Raw genomic sequence first — 27,153 nt, 5'->3', positions numbered from 1 at the left:
AGATATACTTGTGCACACAGTAAGCACAAGCAAACTAGAGTGACTCTACTAATATTAGATAAAACAGATGTCAAGACAAGAGACAGAGGCACAGGGATATCGGCTCGGTGCTTTGTGACCGCCTGGAGGGGTGGCATAGGTAGGGTGGGAGGGAGGGAGACGCAAGAGGGAAGAGATATGGGAACATATGTATAACTGATTCATTTTGTTATAAAGCAGAAACTAACACCATTGTAAAGAAATTATACTCCAATAAAGATGTTAAAAAAAGAAAAAGACAAGAGACAGAGAAATGTTTCATAATAGAAGGGTCAATTCATTGGGGAGAAACAATCATAAATGTGCGTATGCTATAATAACAGCTTCAAAATACATGATGCAAAAACTGAATGAACTAAAGGTAGAAATAGACAAATCCACAATCGCAGTTTTCATGTATCTCCTACTTCATACATATTTTGCTGTTCGAAAAATGAGATTTAAGATTAGCCTAGATATTTTCAGATAACTTCTAAAGTTTTTTGAGAGGAGAAAAATCCTTCCATCTATGAACTAATACATAAAATCCAAGTCCGGAGGTCCACCGCCCGCTCCCGCCCCAATCGCTCGCGCCTGCGCTTGCGCATTCCTCTCAGCCCGTTGGGGCGAGGACCAGGCCCTCCCTACCGGGACTACATTTCCCACAAGCCTCTGCACCTAGTTTCCTTCCGGCTTCCTTGCTGGTGTCGGCTCGGAGAGGTGAGTTGGTCTTGTGCATTGAGGAAATGGGCGCGGGGGCGGCGCGGGGGCGGCGCGGCCCTCTGTGTGCACTGGGCTGAAGTGACTGTGTAGTTTGTGACGCTGACTGGACACTGGGCACCCTGGTGCGTCCTCTGTCCTCCTGCTTCAGGGCCGCACAAATGCAGCGGCCCAGAATGGCTCCGAGTTAGATTTATGAACCTCACAGTGAAGGCCCCTAACAAAAAGACGCAGAACAACAGCTCTCAGAACCACAGCTTAGCCAGAGCTCCCTCCCAAGGCAGCTTTTGAGAACTCAGAGACGTATTCCAGCCCTGGTCTTTGTACTCTGGCCATTCTCACCCAGAAGGGTCAGCTTCTCCCCAGGCTCTCTCTTACTTCCATCGGGTTATGTGTGTGGTGGATGGCGGGAGCAAATGTGGTAGCGGGGGTGTGTCCTTAATCTGGACAGGCTGAGCTCCGAAAAAGGCGCAATGTGTCCAGATTCCCGTCTCCGTCCCCCAACCTGCTGATCTTTAGGAATGGAGTCAGGAGAAAATAATTATGTATATACAATTATATATGTGTGTGTGTGTATATATATGTATATAATTATATATATGTTTATGTTTCCTCTTTGTTCCATGAAATGTAATTTTTATTTTTTTCTAGACGTGGGGACGTTTGCTTCTCCTGTGAAAGAGTGAAAAATCAGGTCGGACTGAAAAAAGATAAAGCGGCCCTGCCATTAATCTGGATGGGAGAGGATAGACAGATAAAGCAAGCTGCAGAGTTAATAGAAAACATTATTTCTGCCCAGGTCATGCAGCAGTTGTAAAATGCCATAAAGACTCCCTTTTTGAGAGCTTATAGCTTTCTTACCAGTGTTGCCCCAGACCTGCCTTGCTGATTTTATTTTATCACTGGGGATACCCAGTTACTAAATTACCCTCACTTCACTTTCTAGCACTTAATCTCCAATTAATCCCTGCCGCTCCTATTCTCACCTCAGAAGCAGCAGTCACTGAAGTATGGTTCCCCACTTCTTCAGAATCCTTCAGCTGGAATTCAGCTCTTTACAAAAGAGCTTTTCTTATCCCTCTCCTCCATCACATTCCAGCCATTCCTGTAGAATTTCCTCCCTCTCTTGAGTCAATAAATCTTATTTTGTTGGACTGTACAGAATTGTTACAGGTAGTCTTCAGTTGGTTAGGCTTTAATACCAGAATATCCTATCCATTGGCGTGGTACTTTGTTCTTCCTTCCCAGTGAATGGTGGAGAGGATGAGGGTAGAGTCCCCCCCACCTCCATCAAGGGTATCCTCTCCTCTCCAGTGGCTATTCAGATGAACATTTGGCAGTCATTTAATTCCACCTGTGAGCTGCTGCTTTCTAATAGTTTGAATGGTCTGCAGGTAAACCTCATGCAGGGAGGCTAACTGTAGAGCTTTATTTATTTTTTGTGTGTGTATGGTACGCGGGCCTCTCACTGCTGTGGCCTCTCCCGCTGCGGAGCACAGGCTCCGGACGTGAAGGCTCAGCGGCCACGGCTCACGGTCACAGCCGCTCCACGGCACGCGGGATCCTCCCGGACTGGGGCACGAACCCGTGTCCCCAGCATCGGCAGGCGGACCCCCAACCACCGCGCCACCAGGGAAGCCCAGAGCTTTATTTTAGGCTGTGATTTATTATGATTTATTTATTACAGTTTAGTTGGAATCATACACTAGGTGTTTTGATCTTTTCCACTGCCCTGAGGTCAAAAGCAGGGAAAGATAGGAGATGGTTTGATTGGTGACAGGGTCTTATGCTTTTGAAGCTTTTAGGAGTGGTAAGGTGATAGATTTTTAACAGAGAGCTCTGTGTTAACAAGACAAGGGATTACTAGTGGGAGGGAAGGGAAACATCAGTAGAAATTTGAAAATTGGTTTGAGGTTTTTGACGGCATGAGTTTGTTTCAGGCCACATATTTATGTGGTCTTATGACAGGCAGTTTAGTATAGTTGCAATATGGGTTATGGAGCCAAATTATCAAGGTGCTAATCCTAATCCTTCACCCTTAGAGCTGGGTGAAGTTGGGGCAATTTATTTCATCTCTTTGTGCCACAGTTCCTTCATCTGTAAAAAGAGGATAATAATAGAACCTACTGTGTAGGGTTGCTAAGAATAGGTGAATTAATATATGTAAGGTCCTCAGATAATGCTTGATACATAAGTACTCAGTAGATTCTGTTGATATTATTAAAGTGTGATCCATGTTTTTCCTCATCACCCAGATCCAAAAATTATGAGGATTTTGCCATGTATGCTTCATCCACATACCCTCCCTTTGTAAATTGTTGTTAATCAAGAGGAATTGCCTATCAGTCTGAAGCTCTGAAATTTATTAGCATTCTCAGGAAGAGCGGGGCTGAGAAGCTCAAACTTTTTGTGGAAGAAAAAAGAAAGCTCAGAAGAGAATTTTCTTTAATAACTGTGGGAAGAAGTATGTAGTATTCTTCATCTTCAGTGATATAGCTGACGTTTATTAAATGTTTATTTGCTACTTTAGTGTGTTATTATATGTAGTGTCTTATTTAATACTCATAACAATGCTTTGGGATAGAATCTATAGTTATCACCATTTTATATGGGAGGAATCTAAGGCTGAAAAGTTAAGTAACATATCCAAGGTAACACACTTAATAACTGTCAGAGCTGAGATTTATATCTTGGAAGTTTGACAGAAAAGCCTATGTTAGTAATTACAACAGTATACCAAATCTCATCATCACATCTACTTGAACAAATCCTTCCCACCTTACTCAGTAATCCATCATGAGGGGGGTGATATTAAGATGATGACAGCAAGCACTGTCAAGTTATGTCCAGATTATAGCTGTGAGGTCTCTGTAAAAGGAGGATTTCATACAGTAAGATTTATGCCTTACAATTTTTATTTTAATGATGTTACATGCAAGGTTAGAAAAATAGGACAAGAAGATCTAATAGCAGTTGGAGGGCTTCATAGGCATCTTAGCCCAAAGGATTGGTTCAGAAGCAAAAGAAACCCATTTGTCAGGACGCTGTGAAAGGAAGCAGCCATGAGACTGCCATCGGTGCCTAAAAGATATGAGAGACTTCGTCATCCTTTTCTAGGTAGTACTCTAACATATGGGTAAATTAAATCATGGAGTTGGTTCATGATTAAATCATGAATTAGACGCTGAAGTAAAGAAGAAGAGCCACTCAGGAAAAACAACAGCTGTTTTTAGAGTATCCTGAACTTTTTTCTTCAACAGAAGACTGGAAGAAAACTTGAATTGGGAAAGTCTTTCCCTTTTTTGGAGTATTTGCATACTTTAGGGTCACACTGTGTTTAATATGGTGGTGAGTGTTGTGAGCTACCACTGTAAACATTTTAACTGGTCCTTCTAGGCATACATGTGATTTTTTTTTTTCTGTCAAAATAGTTTAAGGCCACACATGCTGGGATTTTTTGTATTTAACATATTGGCTTTACCCATTTCATCAAAGTTAGGGCAACATCATCACTTTTTACTCTTTGCATGGTTTTCAGTGGTATAGATGCACTACAGTTTTTTTGTGTTTTTTTTTTAATTTATTTTTTTATTTTTGCTGTGTTGGGTCTTCGTTTCTGTGCGAGGGCTTTCTCTAGTTGCGGCAAGCGGGGGCCCCTCTTCATCGCGGTGCGCGGCCCTCTCACTATCGCGGCCTTAAGCACAGGCTCCAGACGCGCAGGCTCAGTAGTTGTGGCTCACGGGCCTAGTTGCTCCGCGGCATGTGGGATCCTCCCAGACCAGGGCTCGAACCCGTGTTCCCTGCATTAGCAGGCAGATTCTCAACCACTGCACCACCAGGTTAGCCCCCTGGCAGGAGTTCTTTAGACCCAACCAAGTTGTCAGTTACTTGCCACGCAGTCTTAATTTGGATGTTTGGTGGTCGTCTGGGTGGATCTTTTCAAGTCCAAAGAGATAGAGCAATAGGAGAATGAGAAAGACTGAGGGGGAAAAGCCTTGGCCTCAGTGCGCTTCTTTGTGGCCAGAGAACTGGTCTCTGCCAGATCCTGCAGTCGACGTCAGCTGCCACTTAACGGGCTACTTGAATCTACATGGCTCAGGATGAGTCCCAGCCACCCTTCAGAGGGGAGCCATAGCCCAGTAGGCGGATCAAGATTATGGCCTTTGAGGCCCTGCATTGGGTGCCAGAAAAGATGTTGCAGGAAAGAGAGTGGGGTGCGAGAGGATGGTCACATCCCAAATCATGTCTGAGTCCCTGGGATGGCCGCCAAGTGTGTGTTCTTGGCTTTGTGCAGGCAAGAATTCAAGAGCAAGACATAGTAAAGTGAAAGAAGGTTTATTCAGGGAGATACACACTTCATAGACAGAGTGTGGGCCATCTTGGAAGGCAAGAGGCCACACTACAGTTTATTTAATCATTCCCCAGTTTAATTATTTTCAGCTTTTATTCATTATAAACCAAATCTGTTCACACATCTCTGCAAACATCTCTATGTACATGTGCAAATAGTTCCTTTAGTCCCAGAAGTGGAGTTTCTGGTTTACAGCGTTATGGGGTTTAAATGCTGTTTCACACAGTTCTAAATTTGGACCAACCTAGTGTGCTGTGACCTTGCTAATATCATCAGTCTTTAGATCTTTTAGCTCTCCCAATCCAGTCGCTGTAAAGAGGTATGTTTTGGTTGCTTTAAACACATTTCGTTAATTAGAGTGAGGTCTAGTATCTTTTGAAAGGTTATTTCTATTTTTTAGTGAATTGCCCTTGCTCAGATTTCTCTCAGTGAAGTAGAAATTCTACCCTTCAGAGGCAAAAACCAAAGTTGAAAGATGGCTTTTTAGTTAGAGAAATGTGGACTCAAAACAAAGCTCTGCCACTTAATAACTGAATCTGGGCAAATGATCTGACCCCTGAGCATCAGTTTTCTGAACTATGGAAAGGAGAGAGGAACTACTTTGCAGAACAATGCTGAGTGATGTACCTAAAGCAGCCATCACAAGAAATTTCTCAATGAATGTTTGTTGTTGACTAACTGCAACAGTCATGAATCCTCTACTGAAAGAGGGGGTGGAAAAGGACGTCATGGTGTGAGAGGTTCTGACTGGGAAACAGAGTAGTGAGTTGTCCGGGCTGGGGAAAGACCAGTGCAGCTTTACAGTGTCAGGAGCTGCCAGGCCCGATCTGTGTGGTTTTCAGTCTTTGTGTTTAGGAGGTTCAGGCAGGATCCTGGGGCTCATAGGAGGCTCTGTGTGGATGGTGTGGCCCTTTCTCAGCCCTGAAAAAATTGTACTGGAAAGGGGAGATGCTGCTCAGGACAAGTCTGAGGAATCCAGTGTCAGGACCAGATCCACACTGCCAGATGGGGAACTGGATAGAAATCCTCCCGCTAAAGTATCTTGGCTCTGTACAAAGATCATTATTGTTTAGCTGAGTTTTGTCAGGGCTTGGATTTCTTCAGACTCCCTATACTCTCCTCCAGTTGGGTATGAGAGCAATGTGGGTATAACGGTGAAGAGTAGTTTGGAAGCAGGAATGGAAGAGAAAAAAAGCTCATACTAACATAAGTCATTTTGGGAGCTCTGAGGCACATCTGGTTTCATGGCTGCTTTTTCTTCTTCCAGATCTGGCTTATCTGGACTCTAGTTCTCCAACAGAGAAATCTTGAAAAGGACTGACCGGTTCTTGCAGTTGGAAACAATGGCCCATGTAAGTTGGTGCTTCTTCTTCATTTTTGAAATATTGCCAATTTCTAGGCCATGTTTCAGGATAAGGAATATTATCCTGAAACTTCCTATTTAACAGAATTCCATCCAAGAACCCACTCTAGTTCCTCTCATTCCTGTCAGAGTTAGGGACAAATAGCCCAGTGTCCCCTATGTGCCCCCTTCCCTTTTTTCCACTAATGTGGACCATCTCCTATCTACAGAATCTTCTGTCAAGAGTCATCAAGGAGCAAAAGTGAAATGCCTTAAGAAGAATGTGGGTATTCTCTGCAGAATGTCCCCCCGTTAACATTTTTGATTTTAGCTTTTGATTTTAATACCTAAACTTCAGAGAAAGCATATTTCTCTGAATTACAGTGATTTGGGGCCTAGTTTTATATGGGAAAAATTGACATCCCCGATACACAATTTGACATCTTTTAAAAGTTTTTTTAACTTTGTATTGCTGTATAACGTACATAGAGAATAGTGCACAAATCAGAAGTGTGCAGCTGAATGAATTTTCATAAATTGAGTATATCTATGCTATCAGCACTCAGGTCAAGAAAGAGAATATTACTAGCATTCACGTGTCCCCCTTTCAGTCACTTTCTACCTACCCAGTCCAAATGTAACCAAATGTAATCCTGACTTTGAACACCATACAATAATGTTGCCTATTTTTAGAACTTTATGTAAGTGAAATTTTATAGTTCAATGTAACTTTTTTTAAAACAGAAAACAATGTGTAGGAAGTCTTGCTATATTCCAAATACAATTGCTGGATCATCAGAACCATCTGCAGATGTTTTGAAATGCATGCAGATATCATTAAAGGGGATGTGTATAAGTGGTACTGCTGGTGATAAGGGAGGCCTCAGAGCATCATACAGAGTGTGAGCCAGGCCTGCCGTTATGTTCTCCTTGGAAGCGCATTTGCAAAGTGCACTTCACATGTAACCCCTGTTTTTGTCATTTTGTAAAATGAGTTCCTAAGAAGTTGGAAAAGTATTGAAGAAACTTGTAGAGAAAGAAGCAAAGCAAGTGAGAAAAAAAAATTTGGTAAGAGACAGTGAAAGTACTAAAGCCAGAGATATCATGTGTGCACTGACCCACGTGTACTCTAATTCTGTCCTGGGGGAAATGTGAAGCTAGTTGGAGGGTTGGAATTGATATATAATGCAGTATAATTCTTTGCTTTAAAATGATGGGAAAATAGGCACCCACACAAAATGGTGGGAAAATAGTGTTAGAATGTCTTGATTTTCAAGAATGGATTATTAATATTAAATGGGAGATCCCTGTTTTGAACACTCCTTGATGATCTTGTAGTTTGATGAAAGAGAGAATTTGGTCTTATTTGACTGCTTATAGGGAAAACTCCAAACTTCTCCACAGACCTGAATTTTTTAAGTACATAAGATGAGATTTAGTATTGGCTGGTCTTAGTCCTTGTATGCGTTGAGATCTTATGGTATGTAAGGCTTTTAGGATTGGGTGGATAAGGTAGGGAGATGATTGCGACCTTGTATTGTGAGGCCTAAAAGTTCATATGCTGCCTTGATATATTATCAGACCTAACCAAGAGTTCGCTGCTCTCCCCAGATGTGGCCCCCATGCGATGGAAAAGACTCTTTACCTGGCTAGTTTCCCTATCAGCTAGACCAGCTAAACCCCTCTTAGTCTTCAACCTAATAGGTTTCACCTCCTTGCCAGCCCACAGAATTATTCAAACAAGCTCATCACATCCTCCTGCATTGGCCAGGGACCCCTCATCCTCTTTTTACTATAAAGCCTGCCTCCCACAGATCCTGCTTGTTCACCTTATTCCTGAGTGCAACCCCTGTGTGGCCCTGCATGATGTGTGGTGTCTTCCTCTCCTGGGCTGTGAGTATATGTGACTAATAACCTGCTGTCAGTCTCATCTGTCAGGTGTCGGATATTCAGTCATCTCATACCATTTAGGGTGAGGGATCCCTCCTTCAGCAATGGGGTGAGTAGGAGGTGATTGGAACAGAACTGCAAACAGAGAGGAAGAATCATCTCCAGGAACCCCTGAGAGAAGGATAATAGGAGCAGAGTCCATCGTGTAGTTTTACAGGATGTGCTGGTTTAGAGCAGGGTTTCTCAACCTTGGAACTACACTTGACCTTTGAACAACGCAGGGATTAGGGACGCTGATCCTTTGTGCAGTTGAAAATCTGGCCCTCTGTATATGCCGTTCCTCCATATCTGGAATTCCTCATCATATGCAGTTCTGCATCCACAGATTCAACCAACCAAGAATTGCATAATACTGTAGTATTTACTATTGAAAAAAATATACATATAACTGGTACCACGCAGTTCAAATCTGTGTTGTTCAAGTTTCAACTGTATTAATATTTTGAGCCAGAGAATATTTTATTGTGGGGGATTGTCCTCTGCATTGTAGGATGTTTAACAGTATCCCTGGCCTCTACCAGTTAGACACTTCTAACACTCACACCCCTTCACCCTAGTTGTGCCTATCAAAATTGTCTCCAGACATGGCCAGATGTCTTCTGGGAAGTAAAATCACTCCTCATTGAAAACCACTGGTCCAGGGTGATACCTTTACCATTCGGTATCCTCTAACTCAGGAATGAGGAAGGATGTTCAGTGAGGGATGATGGATGATAAATAGTAAGAAGATCATCCAGATGCATAAGTAATAGATAAAGTAGAATGTGAGAGTTGAGGAAGATTTTTGAGACTGTATTGAATCCAGACATCTAAAGAGAGAGGAAAAAAAGATTGGATTTAATACATTTGAAATGTGGACTGCCATGTAGCAAATTTTTAAAAATTTACTAAAGAATTGGTCGTAACAGGGAAGATGCTTATAATAAAATGTGACTTTATGGTGAACTTGAGTCTATTTTCTTAGAGATTTCATAGTACATTTCATTTTTATCAATGTTTTTTCATGATCAGTAAAGGGGAAAGAAGGTAGAAGACCTCATATTTCATAAGAATTTGTGGTGGAGATACAGCTTGCAGAGGGTTTGTGTGCACTGTTTCATTTAATTGGAACTTCTTTTGGTTATTTTATTCCTTTCCAGATATTTTTGGGTAAAAATTTAATCTTATTTGCACTCACAGGACTGTTCAAGGCATGTAGCACTATGCTTCAGTGATACTAATTTTCTTACTGTCCTTACACATGTCATAAATTTGCTTGCTGTGTGCTCCCTCCCTCTCTGCAATGCAATCATTGATCCCTCTTTCCATTTAAAAAATATTTCATTTATTTTCACAAGTTATCCATGAGTTTTATTTTTTCAGGGTTCAGTGACATTCAGAGATGTGGCCATAGACTTCTCACAGGAAGAATGGGAATTCCTGGACTCAGCTCAGAGGGACTTATATAGGGATGTCATGTGGGAGAATTATAGCAACTTCATCTCACTAGGTAAGGCTATTTATCCCCAATTATACTGGCTTTCTCTTCTGTCAATATCAGGACTATGTTTTGAGAAACTAGATAAAATTTTTCTCTCTGTTCCAAAGGAATGGTTCAAGCTTTTTTAGGTTGGAAGTAGGCCCCTCCTTTTAACACTTCATCACTCTCAGGTTCAGCAGGCTAGGTCCTTCAGACTTTCCAGGCTCTGTTGTTTCCATGTTTCCTTAGTATTCAAGGGGCTGGGTTTGAATTCTGGGTTTTTTACAACAGACGCATTCTCCAAGAAACCAGGCTCGGAATTGATGTAGATGCTTAACCCTCCTTTATAATCCACCTGCAAAGAGAATACCTAGACTCAGGGATTCTGAGTCTCTTTAAAAATCAGAGGAGCCTGTAGAACTTACATAGTATGAGGTGGATCCACAAAGTTCATCTAAAACTCAAGTAAGTGCATTCTGTTTCCTATAACAGACATATTCAGTTCTACTTGCTTTGTCGTAGAAAGTTAAAGTCTAAGAACTTTGCATTCAACATTAAATGAATATCTTAATAAGAATCTGAGGATGTCTGAGGAAGCTTCTTATTCTCTCAGCAAATTGATAACAATAAAAGTTAATAGCTAGTATACACACATATTATGTGTATATATACATATAACTGCATATACTTACATACTATTCTGAGCATTGTATGTTATTAATTAATCCTCACAACAACTCTATGAGAAATATGCTATTATTATCCTTATTTCAGATGAGAAAATTTAGGCACAAAATGTTAATAATTTGCAGAGGTAACATAGCAACAAAGGCAGGATATGAACCCATGCAGTCTGGATCCATATTCTGTGTTTTCAACTATTACAAAAGACTGCCTCTCAACAGAGCTTGTATGAGGTATGAGTTTAAATTGTTTTAAGGCCTGTTCTTACGCATCTGGTGTCTACTCCTTGTGGTCCTGAGGTTACCCTAGTATGAGTGTTCTTCAACTACCTGGCATTTCTTTGCTCTTAGGCTTTATAAAGTATCATTTTGATCTATCGTTTATTATAAATTTAACCAAATCTGAACCTAAGGACTTTGGGGCTTATAATTTCATGTCACATTATCTTTTAAGCAGGACCTTCCATTTCTAAACCAGATGTGACTACCTTATTGGATGAAGGGAAGGAGCCCTGGATGGTTGTAAGGGAAGGGACAAGAAGACATCACCCTGGTGAGTGAGGGCTTAGCAGGCATGGGGAAGTCATTACTGTATGTAATAGCCAAGTATGTTAGAGTAGAGACGTACCCTCGAGATGTTACACATCTCTCTTCAAAAGCACATAGCCTGTGGAGAAAAGGCCTGAGACCTAGGAAGCAAATTAAAATCTTTAACCTTTGGGCTAGCAAATTAATCTTTAATCTTTGGGCTAGCAAAGGAACTTCCTACTGGCCTCGATTACAACTCTCTGTTTCTTTTCTCATGTTTCTCTCCCACTTCAAAGAGAGAAACTGTTCTCAGTAGAAGGAAAAAAATGATAATAAATATGAGTTAAAATCAACAAAATAGAAAAAGAAAAAAAGTGAAAATTAATAAAGCTTAGAGTTGATTTCTTGAAAAGATCAACAAAATTGATAAACACCAGCTTGACTAATCAAGAAAGAAAGAGAGGCAATATAAATTACTAATACCAGGAATGAAAGAGAGGTTTTCACTTCACATTTTTACAGCCACTAAAAAAATAAGAGAGGCTTCCCTGATAGCACAGTGGTTGAGAGTCCGCCTGCCGATGCAGGGGACACGGGTTCGTGCCCCGGTCCTGGAGATGCCACGGAGCTGCTGGGCCTGTGAGCCATGGCCACTGAGCCTGCGCATCCGGACCCTGTGCTCTGCAATGGGAGAGGCCACAACAGTGAGAGGCCCGTGTACTGCAAAAAAAAAAAAAAAAAAAAAAAAAGAGGATACCATGAATAACTTTATGTCAGTAAATTTGACAAATTTAATGAAATGGAAAAAATCCGTGAAAAATATAGCTTACCAGACCTGACACAAGAGAAAAAAGAAAATATGAATAACTTCATATCTGCTGAAATAATTGAATCCATTATCAGAAGTCTTTCCAGAAAGAAAATGCTAGGCCCAAATGGTTTCACTGGTGAATTCTATTAAATATTTAAGGAAGAAATATTACAGTATTACACAAATTCCTTCAGAAAAAGAAAGAACTTCCAATTCATTTTATGAGACTACTATAACTCTTTTACTAAGTTCATGAAGGATATAAGTCTATAATTTTTTTTTCCCTTTGGTAATTTCTATCCTTTGTGAATGTAGATGTAAAATGTTTAAAAAATATCAGGAAAAAAAAAAATCAGGAAATTAAATCCAGCAATATATAAAAATGATGACCAAGTAGGGTTTATCCCAGGAAAACCCTATCTTGGTTTAACATTAAAAAATTAATCAGTGTAATTTAATATATTAACAGAAATGTGAGAAACCATGTGATCATCTCCATAGATGTAAAAATAGCATATGACAAAATTCAACATCCATTCATAATAAAAATTCTCAGGAAACTAGAAACTGAGGGGAGCTTCCTCAATCTGATAAGGGACATCTGCTGAAAAAATACTACATCATAAACTTCATCATACTTGATTGAAGAGTTTCCCCCAAGATTGTGAGCAAGGCAAGGATGCCCAGTCTCCCCAATTCTACTTAACATTGTATTGAAGGTTCTAGCATTGCAATAAGGCAAGAAAAAGAGATAAGAGATATTGTAAAGATCAGAAATGAAGAAGTAAAACTATTTGGAGATGGCATAATTATATACTTAGAAAATTGTAAGGAATCAAAATAACAGATACTCAAAGCAATACTTGAAGATCACAGTAAGATCACAGGATACAAGGTTGAGCTACAAAAATCAATTGTGTTATTATAAACTAAGAGTGAAAAAAATTAGAAAATTAAAGTCAATTAAGAAAACTTAAAGTCAATTAAGTCAATTTACAGTAGTGTCAAAAAAACAAAATACTAAGGAATAAATTTGACAAAATGTGTAAAACCTCTATAATAAAAATGATGGAACATTGCTAAGAGAAATAAAAGAAGACCTAATGAATAGAAAGATACCATTTTTGGGATGGGGACTCGGTATTGTAAAAATGTCTATTGTATAGATTCAACACAATTCCAGTCATAATCCTAGGAACCTTTTTTTTTTTTTTTGTAGACATTAACAAGCTGATTCTAAAATTTATATGGAAAAGCAGTGGACTTAGCATGTCTAAAACAATCTTGAAAAAGGAAGAGCATATTATAGAACTTAGACTACATGACTTCAAGATACTTCAAGATATATTATAAAACTCTAATAATCAAGACATTATGGTGTTGATAAGGATCAACAAACAGAACAGAGACCCTAGATGTAGACCTCACATGCGCTTAAAGGGTCATTTACTTATTGACAAAGGCATCAAAGCATTCTAGTGGAGAAAGGAAAGACTTCAACAACTGATGCTGGAATAGCTGGAAAAAAATCTTGAACTCTGTCTCATTCCAAAATTAATTTGAGATGTATTTTAAACATAAATATAAAAACTAAACATTAAAAAATCTTAAAAGCCAAATATAAAAGCTAAGTATAAAAAATAAAATGAAAATTTAAGAACTAAGTATACATTTTATATATAAGAAATATAAAGCTTTTAGAGGAAAACATAGGGGAATGACTTGGTAGTAGGCAAAGGTTTCTTAGGAGAAAGCAATAACCATAAAAATTAAAAATTGATGTCAGAATTTATCTAAATTAAAAACTTTGTCTCATCAAAATATACTAATAAAAAAATGAATAGGTGAGTCACAGACTGAGAGAAAATAGTAGTAAAACAAAGGACCAGTATCCAGCCTCTACACTACAACTCAACAGTATAATGATGAACAACCCAATTAAAAAATGGGTAAAAGGTACATCCATACCATGGAATAATACTCACCAACAAAAAGGAATACATTATTAATACACACAACGACTTGGATGAACCTCAAGGAAATTATGCTGAGTGAGGAAAACCAATCACAGAAGGTTATATACTGTATGACTCTAATTGTCTAATATTTATGAAATAATAAAATTATAGAGATGGGAAATGGATTAGTGGTTGCCAGGGGTTAGGAACATAGGGAGGGGAGGAGATGGTTGGGCTATAAAGGAATAACACAAGGGAGTCTTGTGGTTATGATATAGTTGAGTATGTTCATTGTGGTAGTGGTTATGTAAGGCTATATACATGTGATAAAATTGCATGGAACTATATACATACACATACGCGATGGCATGTATAACTGGTGAAATCTAAGTAAGCCCTATGGATTATACCAAGGGTAATTTCTTGGTTTGAATATTGTACTATAGTTTGTAAGATGTTAACATTGAAAGGGGCTGGGTGAAGCCTGCATGAGACTTTCCTGTACATTTCTTTGCAACCTCCTGTGAATCTACAGCTATTTCAAAATAAAAAGTAAATAAAAATGTCCTGTTGGGAGTGATAGGTAAAAGATTTGACAAAGAGAGGAGCTACTCTTTTTTCTTGATCAATGACTACAATTCATCTATATCTAAATCTGTATTAGGCAGCTCAGGCTGCCATAAAAAAATACCATGGACTGAGTGACTTAGACAACAGAAATGTATTTCCTCCTAATTCTGGTCGCTAGAAGTCTGAGATTAACATTTTGTGCCTGATCAGGGCTCTCTTCCTGGCTTGCAGATGGCCCTGTTCTCACACTGTCCTCACATGGTGAAGAGAGAGAGCACAATCTCTCTCTTCCTCCTGTAAGACCACCAGTCCTATCCCATTCTACCCACCAGTCCTGTGAATTAGGACTCCATCCTTATTACTTCATTTAACCTTAATTGCCTCCTAAAAGCACTTTCTCCAAATACAGTCACATTGGGTGTCATGGCTTAAATGTATAATTTTGGAGGGACACAATTTGGTCCATAGCAATATCTATATGGGATCAAGTTTCTTTCCAGTCTGACTAATATATATGTATTTGCTTGCCTAAAAATATGTTGGTTCATTTATTCGGCAAATACTTGTGTGCCCAGTCTGAACCAAGCCCTGTCCTAGACACCAGTAGGACAATTGTGAGCAAGAGTGGTAGTTCCCAGCAGTCTTGCTGTTTACATTTTAATAGGAGAAAGGACATTAAGTAAACAAGTAAATGAATAAACAATATTATATACTGACAAGTGTTATTAAGAAAAGTGAGAAGAAGAGGGATAGAAATTGGCAGGTGTAAACAGGTTTGTTTTAGGGTGGTTGGGGCTTTTTGAGAAGGTGATATTCGAGTGGAAACATGAAAAAAGAGCTCAAACCATATGAATATCTAAAGCAAGAAGCAAGAGCAGTCCTAATGGAAGAGTAAATGCAGAGGTCTTGGGTCGGAGGAAAAAAGGCTTTGATGTTTGAGGAACAGCAAGAAGACCAGGATGATTACTCAAAAGGTAAGTGAAAAGTAGAGTTGACAAGATGAAGTCAGTAAGTTAGGCAAGGGCTAAATCTTGTAAACGTTTGTATGTCATAGGGGAAGGCATGTGACTTTATTTTTATTTTTTGCCCTGTTGCACCGCTTGCCAGATCTCAGTTCCCCAACCAGGGATTGAACCCGGGCCACAGCAGTGAAAGCCTGAAATCCTAACCCCTAGGCCACCAGGGAACTCCTGGCATGTGATTTTGAAGTGTGATAGAAAGACATTGGAGGTTTCTGAGCAGGGGAATGACATGAGCTGGTTTATTTTATAATTATCACTCTATGGAGAATAGATCGAATGGGGGCAAAATGGATAGTAGGAAGACCAATTAGGAGGCTATTTTATTTGTCCGAGTGGAATATGGTAGTGGTTTTTAATTAATTAATTAATTTATATTTATGGCTGCATTGGGTCTTTGTTGTTGCATGTGGGCTTTCTCTAGTTGCAGCGAGTGGGGGCTACTCCTTGTTGCGGTGCACAGGCTTCTCATTGCAGTGGCCTCTCCTGTTGTGAAGCATGGGCTCCAGGCATGGGGGCTTCAGTAGTTGTGGCACGAGGGCTCAGTAGAAGTGGCTCGTAGGCTTTAGAGCGCAGGCTCAGTAGTTGTGACCCATGGGCTTAGTTGCTCCGTGGCATGTGGGATCTTCCCAGACCAGGGCTCGAACCCGTGTCCCCTGCATTGGCAGGTGGATTCTTAACCACTGTGCCACCAGGGAAGTCCCTGATAATGTCTTTGATTTGAATGGTACTGGTGGAATGACAGATATTAGGTTCATGGTGGGTTTGTCCAGAAGATACTGGGCTGCTCCTCTGTCTGGATCCTCTCCTCTTCTCACTGGAACTCCCGAACAACCTATACAAGGCTGCCCCCACAAGTGGATGTCCTCTTTACCCAGATTGGACTCCTCACACAGCCTCCTCCCCCCTATGTAGATAAGGAGCATCTTTGTCTTTTAATTGGTATATTTTATCCATCTACATTTAAGTAATTTTCTTATATATTTGGGCTTAAATCTACTGTCTTCCTAGTTTTTTCTGTTTATTCAACATGTCCTTTCTTCCTTTTTTCCATCTCCTGCCTATTTTTGGATTAATCAAGTATTTTTCTTTTTTTTTTTTTTGCGGTATGCGGGCCTCTCACTGTTGTGGCCTCTCCCATTGCAGAGCACAGGCTCCGGACGCGCAGGCTCAGTGGCCATGGCTCACGGGCCCAGCCGCTCCGCAGCATGTGGGATCTTCCCAGACCGGGGCACAAACCCGTGTCCCCTGCATCAGCAGGCGGGCTCTCAACCACTGCGCCACCAGGGAAGCCCTGTTAAAGCTATCTGTTAAAATTTTTTTTTTTTAATCTTTAGGCTCTGTTGTCAGGCAAAGGGATTTTTAAAAAAAAATTTTTTTTTTTTGGCTGCTCTGTGCAGCTTGCAGGATCTTAGTTCCCTAACCAGGGATTGAACCTGCACCCTTGGCAGTGAAAGCATGGAGTCCTAACCACTGGACTGCCAGGGAATTCCCATAAAGCTATCTGTTAAATTTTTAATTTTACTTATTGTAATTTTAAGTTATAAAAATTCTATTTGGATATTTTTAATGAATTCTACCTCTGGTTAAATTCTCCATCTTCTATCTGTTTTCTTGGAATTTTTGAAAAATATTATTTATTTGGTTGTGTGGGGCCTTGGTTGTGGCAGGTGGGCTCCTTAGTTGTGGCTCGTGGGCTCCTTAGTTGCAGCATGTGGGCTCCTTAGTTGCGGCAGGCGGGCTCCTTAGTTGCAGCTCCAGGGCTCCTTAGTTGTGGCTCTAGGGCTCCTTACTTGCGGCTCCCCAGCTCCTTAGTTGTGGCATGTGGGCTCCTTAGTTGTGGCTCACCAGCTCATTAGTTGTGGCACACAGGCTCCTCAGTTTGGCATGTGAACTCTTAGTTGTGGCATGCATGTGGGATCTAGTTCCCTGGCTGGGGATTGAACCCAGGCCCCCTGCATTGGGAGTGCGGAGTCTTAGCCACTGTGCCACCAGGGAAGCCCCTGTTTTTTTGGAATATTAATCACAGTTTTGTAATAGCTTGGGTCTGTTTCTGTTGTCTGCTTAACCTCTTGGTTTTTTAGTCATTTTTCTCCAGTCTTTTATACCTGATTATTTATGGTCAAATTCTGGACATGGTGTTTGAAAATTTTTAGAGGCTCTGAAAGTTTCTGAACAATATGTTGTCTTTCTTCAGAGATGATTTAATTTGCCTCTGGTAGGCATACAGAGCATGGGCTGATCAACTTCATCCATTTAAGAATAGTCTGTTTACTGCCTGTTTGTAGCTCTTCTGGGGTCTCAGCTGAAAGTCTGGGATGATTATTAGGAAACTTCCTCTTTAGAGGGATCTGGACTCCAATTTCTGTCTCCCTAGCACTTTGAGACTGCCAAAATCTCTACTTGGACTTTTAGCCTTTTAGAAGTTACTTTCTGCTTAACTTCATGGCCTTGATTGATGCTCAGTTTGAGGGTCAGCAAATACCTCAGGGGAAATTCCATGCAGAGTGTTGGCTGAATTCAACATGTTTGCTTTCTCTCCAGGACGTTGGCTGTCCAGTCCTGGCTGCTTTGGTTGTTCATTAGTATCATCAAACAATTATTTTAATTAACCATTTCAGTTGTCTTGGGTGGGTTAGTCTAAAACTAGCTTCTCTGTCATAGTCAGAAACAGAAGTCTCCTTTCCCACCACTTCTTATAGTATTTCTATATTTTAGAGTAAATAACATGTAAATTATGTTCTGTAACCCTAATTCCCACATTATTAACACACTTTGTTAAAATTAGTCATAGAGTTAAAAAGTTTCAATACTCATACCAATTGTTATGACATAGTTTTGATTTTCCTTCTTTCCAGATCTCTCTTTCTTTTCTTAATTTATTCTTTACTGAATTCCTCAAGAAAGGCTGATGGGTCCTAATGAAATTTACATATCTTCTACTTTACTTTATTCAAGTACATAATATTGTTATCAACAATGTTTCTTTATCATTTTATTTTGAATTATTGAATTTTATTTTATTTTTTTTATACAGTAGGTTCTTATTAGTCATCCATTTTATACACATCAGTGTATACATGTCAATCCCAATCTCCCAATTCATCACACCACCACCACCACACCCCGCCACTTCCCCCCTTGGTGTCCATACATTTGTTCTCTACATTTGTGTCTCAATTTCTGCCCTTCAAACCAGTTCATCTGTACCATTTTTCTAGGTTCCACATACATGCGTTAATATATTATATTTGGTTTTCTCTTTCTGACTTACTTCACTCTATGACAGTCTCTAGATCCATCCACGTCTCAACAGATGACCCAATTTCGTTCCTTTTTATGGCTGAGTAATATTCCATTGTATATATGTACCACATCTTTTTTATCCATTTGTCTGTTGATGAGCATTTAGGTTGCTTCCATGACCTGGCTATTGTAAATAGTGCTGCAGTGAACATTGGGGTGCACATGTCTTTTTGAATTATGGTTTTCTCTGGGTATATGCTCAGTAGTGGGATTGCTGGATCATATGGTAATTCTATTTTTAGTTTTTAAAAGAACCTCCATACTGTTCTCCATAGTGGCTGTATCAATTTACATTCCCACCAACAGTGCAAGAGGGTTCCCTTTTCTCCACACCCTCTCCAGCATTTGTTGTTTGTAGGTTTTCTGACGATGTCCATTCCAACTGGTGTGAGGTGATACCTCATTGTAGTTTTGATTTGCATTTCTCTAATAATAGTGATGTTGAGCAGCTTTTCATGTGTCTCTTGGCCATCTGTATATCTTCTTTGGAGAAATGTCTATTTAGGTCTTCTGCCGAGTTTTGGATTGGGTTGTTTGTTTTTTTATTGTTGAACTGCATGAGCTGTTTATGTATTTTGGAGATTAATCCTTTGTCCATTGATTCATTTGCAAATATCTTCTCCAATTTTGAGGGTTGTCTTTTCATCTTGTTTATTGTTTCCTTTGCTGTGCAAAAGCTTTGAAGTTTCATTAGGTCCCATTTGTTTATTTTTGTATTTATTTCCATTACTCTAGGAGGTGGATCAAAAAAAATCTTGTTGTGATTTATGTCAAAGAGTGTTCTTCCTGTGTTTTCCTCTAAGAGTTTTATACTGTCCGATCTTAGATTTAGGTCTGTAATCCATTTTGAGTTTATTTTTGTGTATGGTGTTAGGGAGTGTTCTAATTTCATTCTTTTAAATGTACCTGTCCAGTTTTACCAGCACCACTTATTGAAGAGACTGTCTTTTCTCCATTGTATATCCTTGTCTCCTTTGTATATCCTTGCCGACTTTGTCATAGATTAGTTGACCATAGGTGAGTGGGTTTATCTCTGTGCTTTCTATCGTGTTCCATTGATCTGTATTTCTGTTTTTGTGCTAGTACCATATTGTTTTGATTACTCTAGCTTTGTAGTATAGTCTGAAGTCAGGGAGTCTGATTCCTCCAGCTCCGTTTTTTTCCCTCAAGACTGCTTTGGCTCTTCAGGGTCTTTTGTGTCTCCATGCAAATTTAAAGATTTTTTGTTCTAGTTCCGCAAAAATGCCATTGGTAATTTGTTAGGGATTGCTTTGAATCTGTAGATTGCTTTGGGTAGTACAGTCATTTTCACAATGTTGATTCTTCCAATCCAAGAACATGGTATATCTCTCCATCTGTTGGTATCATCTTTAATTTCTTTCATCAGTGTCTTATAGTTTTCTGCATGCAGGTCTTTTGTCTCCCTCAGTAGGTTTATTCCTAGGCAGTTTATTCTTTTTGTTGCGGTGGTAAATGGGACTGTTTCCTTCATTTTTCTTTCAGATTTTTCATCATTAGTGTATAGGAATGCAAGAGATTACTGTGCATTAATTTTGTATCCTGCAACTTTACCAGATTCATTGATTAGCTCTAGTAGTTTTCTGGTAGCATCTTTAGGATTCTCTATGTATAGTATCATGTCATCTGCAAAGAGTGAGAGTTTTACTACTTCTTTTCCAATTTGTATTCCTTTTATTTCTTTTTCTTCTCTGATTGCCATGGGTAGGACTTCCAAAACTATGTTGAATAGTAATGGTGAGAGTGGACATCTTTGTCTTGTTCCTGCTCTTAGAGGAAATGCTTTCAGTTTTTCCCCATGGAGAATGATGTTTGCTGTGGGTTTGTCATATATGGCCTTTATTATGTTGAGGTAGGTTCCCTCTATACTCACTTTCTGGAGAGTTTTTATCATAAATGGTAAAACTGAAAATTCAAAACTTTGAATTTTGTCAAAAGCATTTTCTGCATCTGTTGAGATGATCATATGGTTTTCATTCTTCAATTTGTTAATATGGTGTATCACATTGATTGATTTGCATATACTGAAGAATTCTTGCATCCCTGGGATAAATCCCACTTGATCATAGTGTATGATCCTTTTAACGTGTTGTTGGATTCTGTTTGCTAGTATTTTGTTGAGGATTTTTATATCTATATCCATCAGTGATATTGGTCTGTAACTTTCTTTTCTTGTAGTATCTTTGTCTGGTTTTGGTATCAGGGTGGTGGTGGCCTCATAGAATGAGTTTGGGAGTGTTCCTTCCACTGCAATTTTTGGAAGAGTTTGAGAAGGATGGGTGTTAGCTCTTTTCTAAATGTTTGATAGAATTCATCTGTGAAGCCATCTGGTCCTGGACTTTTGTTTGTTAGAAGATTTTTAATCACAGTTTCAATTTCATTACTTGTGATTGGTCTGTTCATATTTTTTCTATTTATTCCTGGTTCAGTCTTGGAAGGTTATACCTTTCTAAGAATTTGTCCATTTCTTCCAGGTTGTCCATTTTATTGGCATAGAGTTGCTTGTAGTAGTCTCTTAGGATGCTTTGTATTTCTGTGGTGTCTGTATAACTTCTCCTTTTTCATTTCTAATTTTACTGATTTGAGTCCTCTTCCTCTTTTTCTTGATGAGTCTGGCTAATGGTTTATCAATTTTGTTTATCTTCTCAAAGAACCAGCTGTTAGTTTTATTGATCCTTGCTACTGTTTTCTTTGTTTCTATTTCATTTATTTCTGCTCTGATCTTTATGATTTCTTTCCTTCTGCTAACTTTGGGTTTTGTTTGTTCTTCTTTCTCTAGTTCCTTTAGGTGTAAGGTTAGATTGTTTATTTGAGATTTTTCTTGTTTCTTGAGGTAGGCTTGTATAGCTATAATCTTCCCTCTTAGAACTGCTTTTGCCGCATCCCATAGGTTTTGGATCGTCGTGTTTTCATTGTCATTTGTCTCTAGGTATTTTTTGATTTCCTCTTTGATTTCTTCAGTGATCTCCTGGTTATTTAGTAACGTATTGTTTAGCCTCCATGTGTTTGTGTTTTTTACGTTTTTTTCCCTGTAATAGATTTCTAATCACATAGCGTTGTGGTTAGAAAAGATGCTTGATATGATTTCAATTTTCTTAAATTTACTGAGGCTTGATTTGTGACCCATGACGTGATCTATCCTGGAGAATGTTCCGTGCACACTTTAGAAGAAAGTGTAATCTGCTGTTTTTCGATGGAATGTCTTATAAATATCAATTAAATCTATCTGGTCTATTGTGTCATTTAAAGCTTCTGTTTCCTTATTTATTTTCATTTTGGATGATCTGCCCATTGGTGTAAGTGAGGTGCTAAAGTCCCCCACTCTTATTGTGTTACTGTCGATTTCCTCTTTTATAGCTGTTAGCAGTTGCCTTATGTATTGAGGTGCTCCTATGTTGGATGCATATATATTAATAATTGTTATATCTTCTTATTGGATTGATCCCTTGATCATTACGTAGTGTCCTTCCTTGTCTCTTGTAACATTCTTTATTTTAAAGTCTATTTTCTCTGTTACGAGTATTGCTAGCTTTCTTTTGATTTCCATTTGTATGGAATATCTTTTTCCATCCCCTCACTTTCAGTCTCTATGTGTCCGTAGGTCTGAAGTGGGTCTCTTGTATACAGCATATATATGAGTCTTGTTTTTGTATCCATTCAGCAAGCCTGTGTCTTTTGGTTGTAGCATTTAATCCATTCACGTTTAAGGTAATTATCGATATGTACCTATGACCATTTTCTTAATTGTTTTGGGTTTGTTTTTGTAGGTCCTTTTCTTCTCTTGTGTTTCCCACTTAGAGAAGTTCCTTTAGCATTTGTTGTAGAGCTGGTTTGGTGGTGCTGAATTCTCTTAGCTTTTGCTTGTCTGTAAAACTTTTGTTTTCTCCACCGAATCTGAATGAGATCATTGCTGGGTAGAGTAATCTTGGTTGTAGGTTTCATCACTTTAAGTGTATCATGCCACTCCCTTCTGGCTTGTAGAGTTTCTGCTGAGAAATCAGCTGTTAACCTTATGGGAGTTCCCTTGTATGTTATTTGTCATTTTTCCCTTGCTGCTTTCAGTAAGTTTTCTTTGTCTTTAATTTTTGCCAATTTGATTACTATGTGTCTCAGCATATTTCTCCTTGGGTTTATCCTGTATGGGACTCTCTGCACTTCCCGGAATTGGGTGGCCATTTCCTTTCCCATGTTAGGGAAGTTTTTGACTATAATCTCTTCAAATATTTTCTTGGGTCCTTTCTCTCTCTCTTCTCCTTCTGGGACCCCTATAATGCGAATGTTGTTGCATTTAATGGTGTCCTCGAGGTCTCTTAGGCTGTCTTCATTTCTTTTCATTCTTTTCTCTTTATTCTGTTCCACAGCAGTGAATTCTTCCATTCTGTCTTCCAGGTCACTTATCCGTTCTTCTGCTTCAGTTGTTCTGCTATTGATTCCTTCTAGTGTATCTTTCATTTCAATTATTGTATTGTTCATCTCTGTTTGTTTGTTCTTTAATTCTTCTAAATCTTTGTTAAACATTTCTTGTATCTTCTCGATCTTTGCCTCCATTCTTTTTCCAAGGTCCTGCATCATCTTCACTATCATTATTCTGAATTCTTTTGCTGGAAGGTTGCCTATCTCCACTTCATTTAGTTGTTTTTCTGGTGTTTTATCTTGTTCCTTCATCTGGTACATAGCCCTCTGCCTTTTCATTTTGTCTATCTTTCTGTGAATGTGGTTTTTGTTCCACAGGCTGCAGGATTATAGTTCTTCTTGCTTCTCAACAATATGTTTAACCTGAAAATTTTTTAATATTTTAATGCAGTTTTTTGTCATCAATGTCAATATTATTTTTGTTATTTTTTATTTTTTTTAAAGTATGTATTGTAATTTATTTTGATTGCTTCAGGTGTTAGTTGCAGGCACACAGGATCTTCGTTAAGGCATGTGGGATCTTTTCGTCGTGGCTCGCAGGCTCTTTGTTGCGTCACTTGGGCTTCTCTCTAGTTGTGGTGTGCAGGCTCCAGGGCACGTGGGCTCTGTAGTTAGTGACACACAGCCTCTCTATTTGAGGTGCACAAGCTCAGTAGTTGTCGTGCACAGGCTTAGTTGTCCCGTGGCATGTGAGATCTTAGTTCTCTGACCAGGGATCAAACCTGCGTCCCCTGCATTGGAAGGTGGATTGTTTACCACTGGACCACCAGGGAAGTCCCTGTATGATTACTGGAGCTTTTTAGTGTGCCTCTACTAACCTTTGGAGTATTCCCTTCTTATTAGTCTTCTTTTCCAGTTTTTAAAAAATTATTGGTTATTTCTCCATATAGATTCTTGAAGTAACATGTCTAATTCTAGGAAAAAATAAATTCATTGGTATTTTTAATTTGGATTGTGTTAATTTTATTCTACCTCTCTGTTTGCATAAAATGCATCTGTTGGATCTTACAGCAAGATTGCTTTTCTAAGGAGCATTATAAGAAAGAAATAAATCATTTGACTGTCATATTATTTCTGTTAAAAGACTAACTTTCTAGTTCTAGAAGAGAAATTATTTTCTTCTTCCGCTTGTTGAGTAGAATTTTCCACTGGGATTCAGAATCACAGAGTATCAGTTAAAACTGCAAGCCACCTTATGGCCACCCCTCTTAAGCTTTTGGGATCTCTCAGGAAGGAACCACATGGTGCTGATTTCTCTGAAAGCTGCTTTCTCCAAAGCAGGGGCAGCACTTCATCCAGGAGGTCTCAGAATTTTGCAGCTCAGGTGGAGTCATATCCTAATCTCTTTGGTTGCCCTGCTGAGACATCCTCCAGACTTCCCATGTTTTGGGGTCTGCTTGTGTCACCCTAAGAAATAGGGACTGTGTAGTGTAATCTCGTGGAGGTTTACCTGGATTTAGGGTGTCAGTTACCCCAGTTTTTCAGTAGTAGCTATATATTTGTGTAGAAAACCCCAAACAAAAATATTTTGCTAATCCTTTTAAAACATATACTTAAGGGCTTCCCTGATGGCTCAGTGGTTTAGAATTCATCTGCCAATGCAGGGGACACGGGTTCGAGCCCTGGTCCGGGAAGATCCCACATGCCACGGAGCAACTAAGACCGTGTGCCACAACTACTGAGCCCACATGCCACAACTTCTGAAGCCAACATGCCTAGAGCCCATGGTCCACAACAAGAGAAGCCACCATAATGAGGAGTCTGCGCAGCACAACAAAGAGTACCCCCCACTTACTGCAACTAGAGAAAGCCCGCTCACAGCAATGAAGACCCAATGCAGGCAAAAATAAATTAATTAATTAAAAAATTTTAAAAAATAATAAAACATATACTTAAAAGCCATTTACACAAATGGATTTAAAGTGTAGTGTTGATCCTTAATTCGAATCAGTGTAGCATTATTGCATTGCATTAGGCCACTTATATCTCTGACCTACAGGCTTTTTCCATTCTAGGTGATAATCTGGTGACTAAAGTAAGCCATTACAAATTAATTTTTGGAACAGAGTTTGGGCAAAAAGAAAAATGACTTTTAGAGTTCATAATTAAATATTTCAGAACAAATAAAAAGAAGTAGAATATAGGTGAGTTAGAGGGACAAGACACTTTACATTCATTTTTTTTTAAAATAGACTTCATTCATAGTCTCCATTCACAGCAAAATTGAATGGAAGGTACAGAAATTTTCCACATACTCCCTGAGGATTGCATTATTTTTATAAGTTAGTGGGAATCTACATGTTTTTTGTGTTTACATTTTTATACTTTAAAAAATTCAGTTTATTGATGAATATATAATTGACATACATTAAAATTCACTCTTTTTAGTATCCAGTTTTAGGCATTTTAATAAACATATATAGTTATGTAACTACCACTACAATCAATTTTTAGAACAGTTCCTAAGTCTCCTCATGCTCCCAGTGTTTCTTCACTAAGTTAAATCTAGCTTTTGGGCTAAGAAATACACTTTTTATCATGTTGAGGAAGTAACTGTATATTCCTATTATTTTGAGTGCTTTTTTTTTTATAAATAATGAGTGCTGAGTTAATGTCAGATGGCTTTCCAGTGTCTTTAGAAATAAGTGTATAATTTTAATCCTTAGAATAATTAGTATTATAGGGATTTCCTTGGCAGTCCAGTGGTTAAGACTCCGTGCTTCCAATGCAGGGGGCATGGGTTCAGTCCCTGGTCAGGTAACTAAGATTCCACATGCTGTGTGGCCAAAAAAATAAAATAAAATAAAAATAAATTTTAAAAAAGAATAATTAATATTATAAATTTTTTAGAAGATTTACTAATGTTGAACTGTCCTTCCATTCTCAGGGTAAGCCTCGGTTAGTTATGATATATTTTCTTTTAGTGTGCTATAAGTTTTGGCATGAAATTTTATAAGTGATATTGGCATATAGCTTTCCTTTACTAGGTTTAGATTTCATTTTTAAACTCACTTAAAAATAATTTGGGGGGCTTCCCTGGTGGCGCAGTGGTTAAGAATCCACTTGCCTGTGCAGGGGACATGGGTTCGATCCCTGGTCCAGGAAGATCCCTCATGCCATGGAGCAACTAAGCCCATGCGCCACAACTACTAAGCCTGTGCGCCACGATTTTCAAAATATTCTGTTTTATTAATAATTTGTTAGTGTCAAGAAGTGTAAAGGGTCTGAAATTTTACCCTACTTGCAAGCTAACAAGTAGCCTACAGCAGTGTCATGGATGCTGGCAGAAGACACAAGACTCCTAATCCAAAGGCAGAGGATTTTATTGCTCAAAGCACAACAAGCAGCATGAACATCAACATATTTGCCTTGTTCCTCTTTGCCCACAAGTTCCATGGGGGTGATGCGGATGGTCCAGGTAGATACGTGAACATTCAGTGAGCTGCATTATGGGAGAGGACCCGGAGTTTAGAGAACCCAAATCTTTCATAATGGGTAATACACATGCATGACCTTTGCTTTGAGGGAGATACTACCCTTATTATATTGAACAGTTAGCAAACCTGTAGGTTGATTTAGAGAGAGAGAGTATCTCTGCCTTCCAAGGGTATTTGTTATACAAACATTCTCAAAATGATAGTCCAGAAAAAAGGTAGTCAGTGTTTCTGCTTGCAAGATATGCTCTGATACCTAGTTGCTGTTTTTTATTTTGTTTGAATGCTTTCCTTTTTTTCCTTAAAAAAAATATATTTTTTTAATTTATTATTTTTGGCTGTGTTGGGTCTTTGTAGCTGTGCACGGGCTTTCTCTAGTTGTGGCGAGCGGGGGCTGCTCTTCGTTGCGGTGCATGTGCTTCTCATTGCGGTGGCTTCTCTTGTTGCAGAGCACGAACTCTAGGAACGCAGGCTCAGTAGTTGTGACTTATGGGCTCCAGAGCGCAGGCTCAGTAGTTTTGGTGCACGGGCTTAGTCGCTCCATGGCATGAGGGATCTTCCTGGATCAGGGAT

The 27,153-nt window shown here is 39.1% G+C and overlaps 1 protein-coding gene across 4 annotated transcripts in view; it reads left to right on the top strand.

Annotated features, from left to right (window-relative positions):
• Window positions 1-711: 711 nt before the first annotated feature.
• The window catches only part of ZFP14 (ZFP14 zinc finger protein), a 32,917-nt gene continuing 6,475 nt past the window's right edge, over window positions 712-27,153 (top strand). The window contains exons 1-5 of one of the 4 annotated variants that reach the window (XM_082677302.1): window positions 712-738; window positions 1,390-1,432; window positions 6,357-6,441; window positions 9,744-9,870; window positions 10,981-11,076. In XM_082677302.1, coding sequence (XP_082533428.1) covers window positions 6,433-6,441; window positions 9,744-9,870; window positions 10,981-11,076 — 232 coding nt within the window. In that variant the 5' untranslated portion in view covers window positions 712-738; window positions 1,390-1,432; window positions 6,357-6,432. Of the gene's footprint in view, window positions 739-1,389; window positions 1,433-6,356; window positions 6,442-9,743; window positions 9,871-10,671; window positions 10,758-10,977; window positions 11,077-27,153 lie in introns of those variants that run through there. The other 3 variants (XM_082677300.1, XM_082677301.1, XM_082677303.1) reach the window with 3 other exon arrangements.

Source organism: Grampus griseus (assembly GCF_964374135.1).
Source record: "Grampus griseus genome assembly, chromosome: 19".
Lineage (NCBI taxonomy): Eukaryota > Metazoa > Chordata > Mammalia > Artiodactyla > Delphinidae > Grampus > Grampus griseus.
The sequence above is the reverse complement of the archived record's forward strand: the minus strand, read 5'-3'. Positions and strand labels throughout refer to the sequence as shown.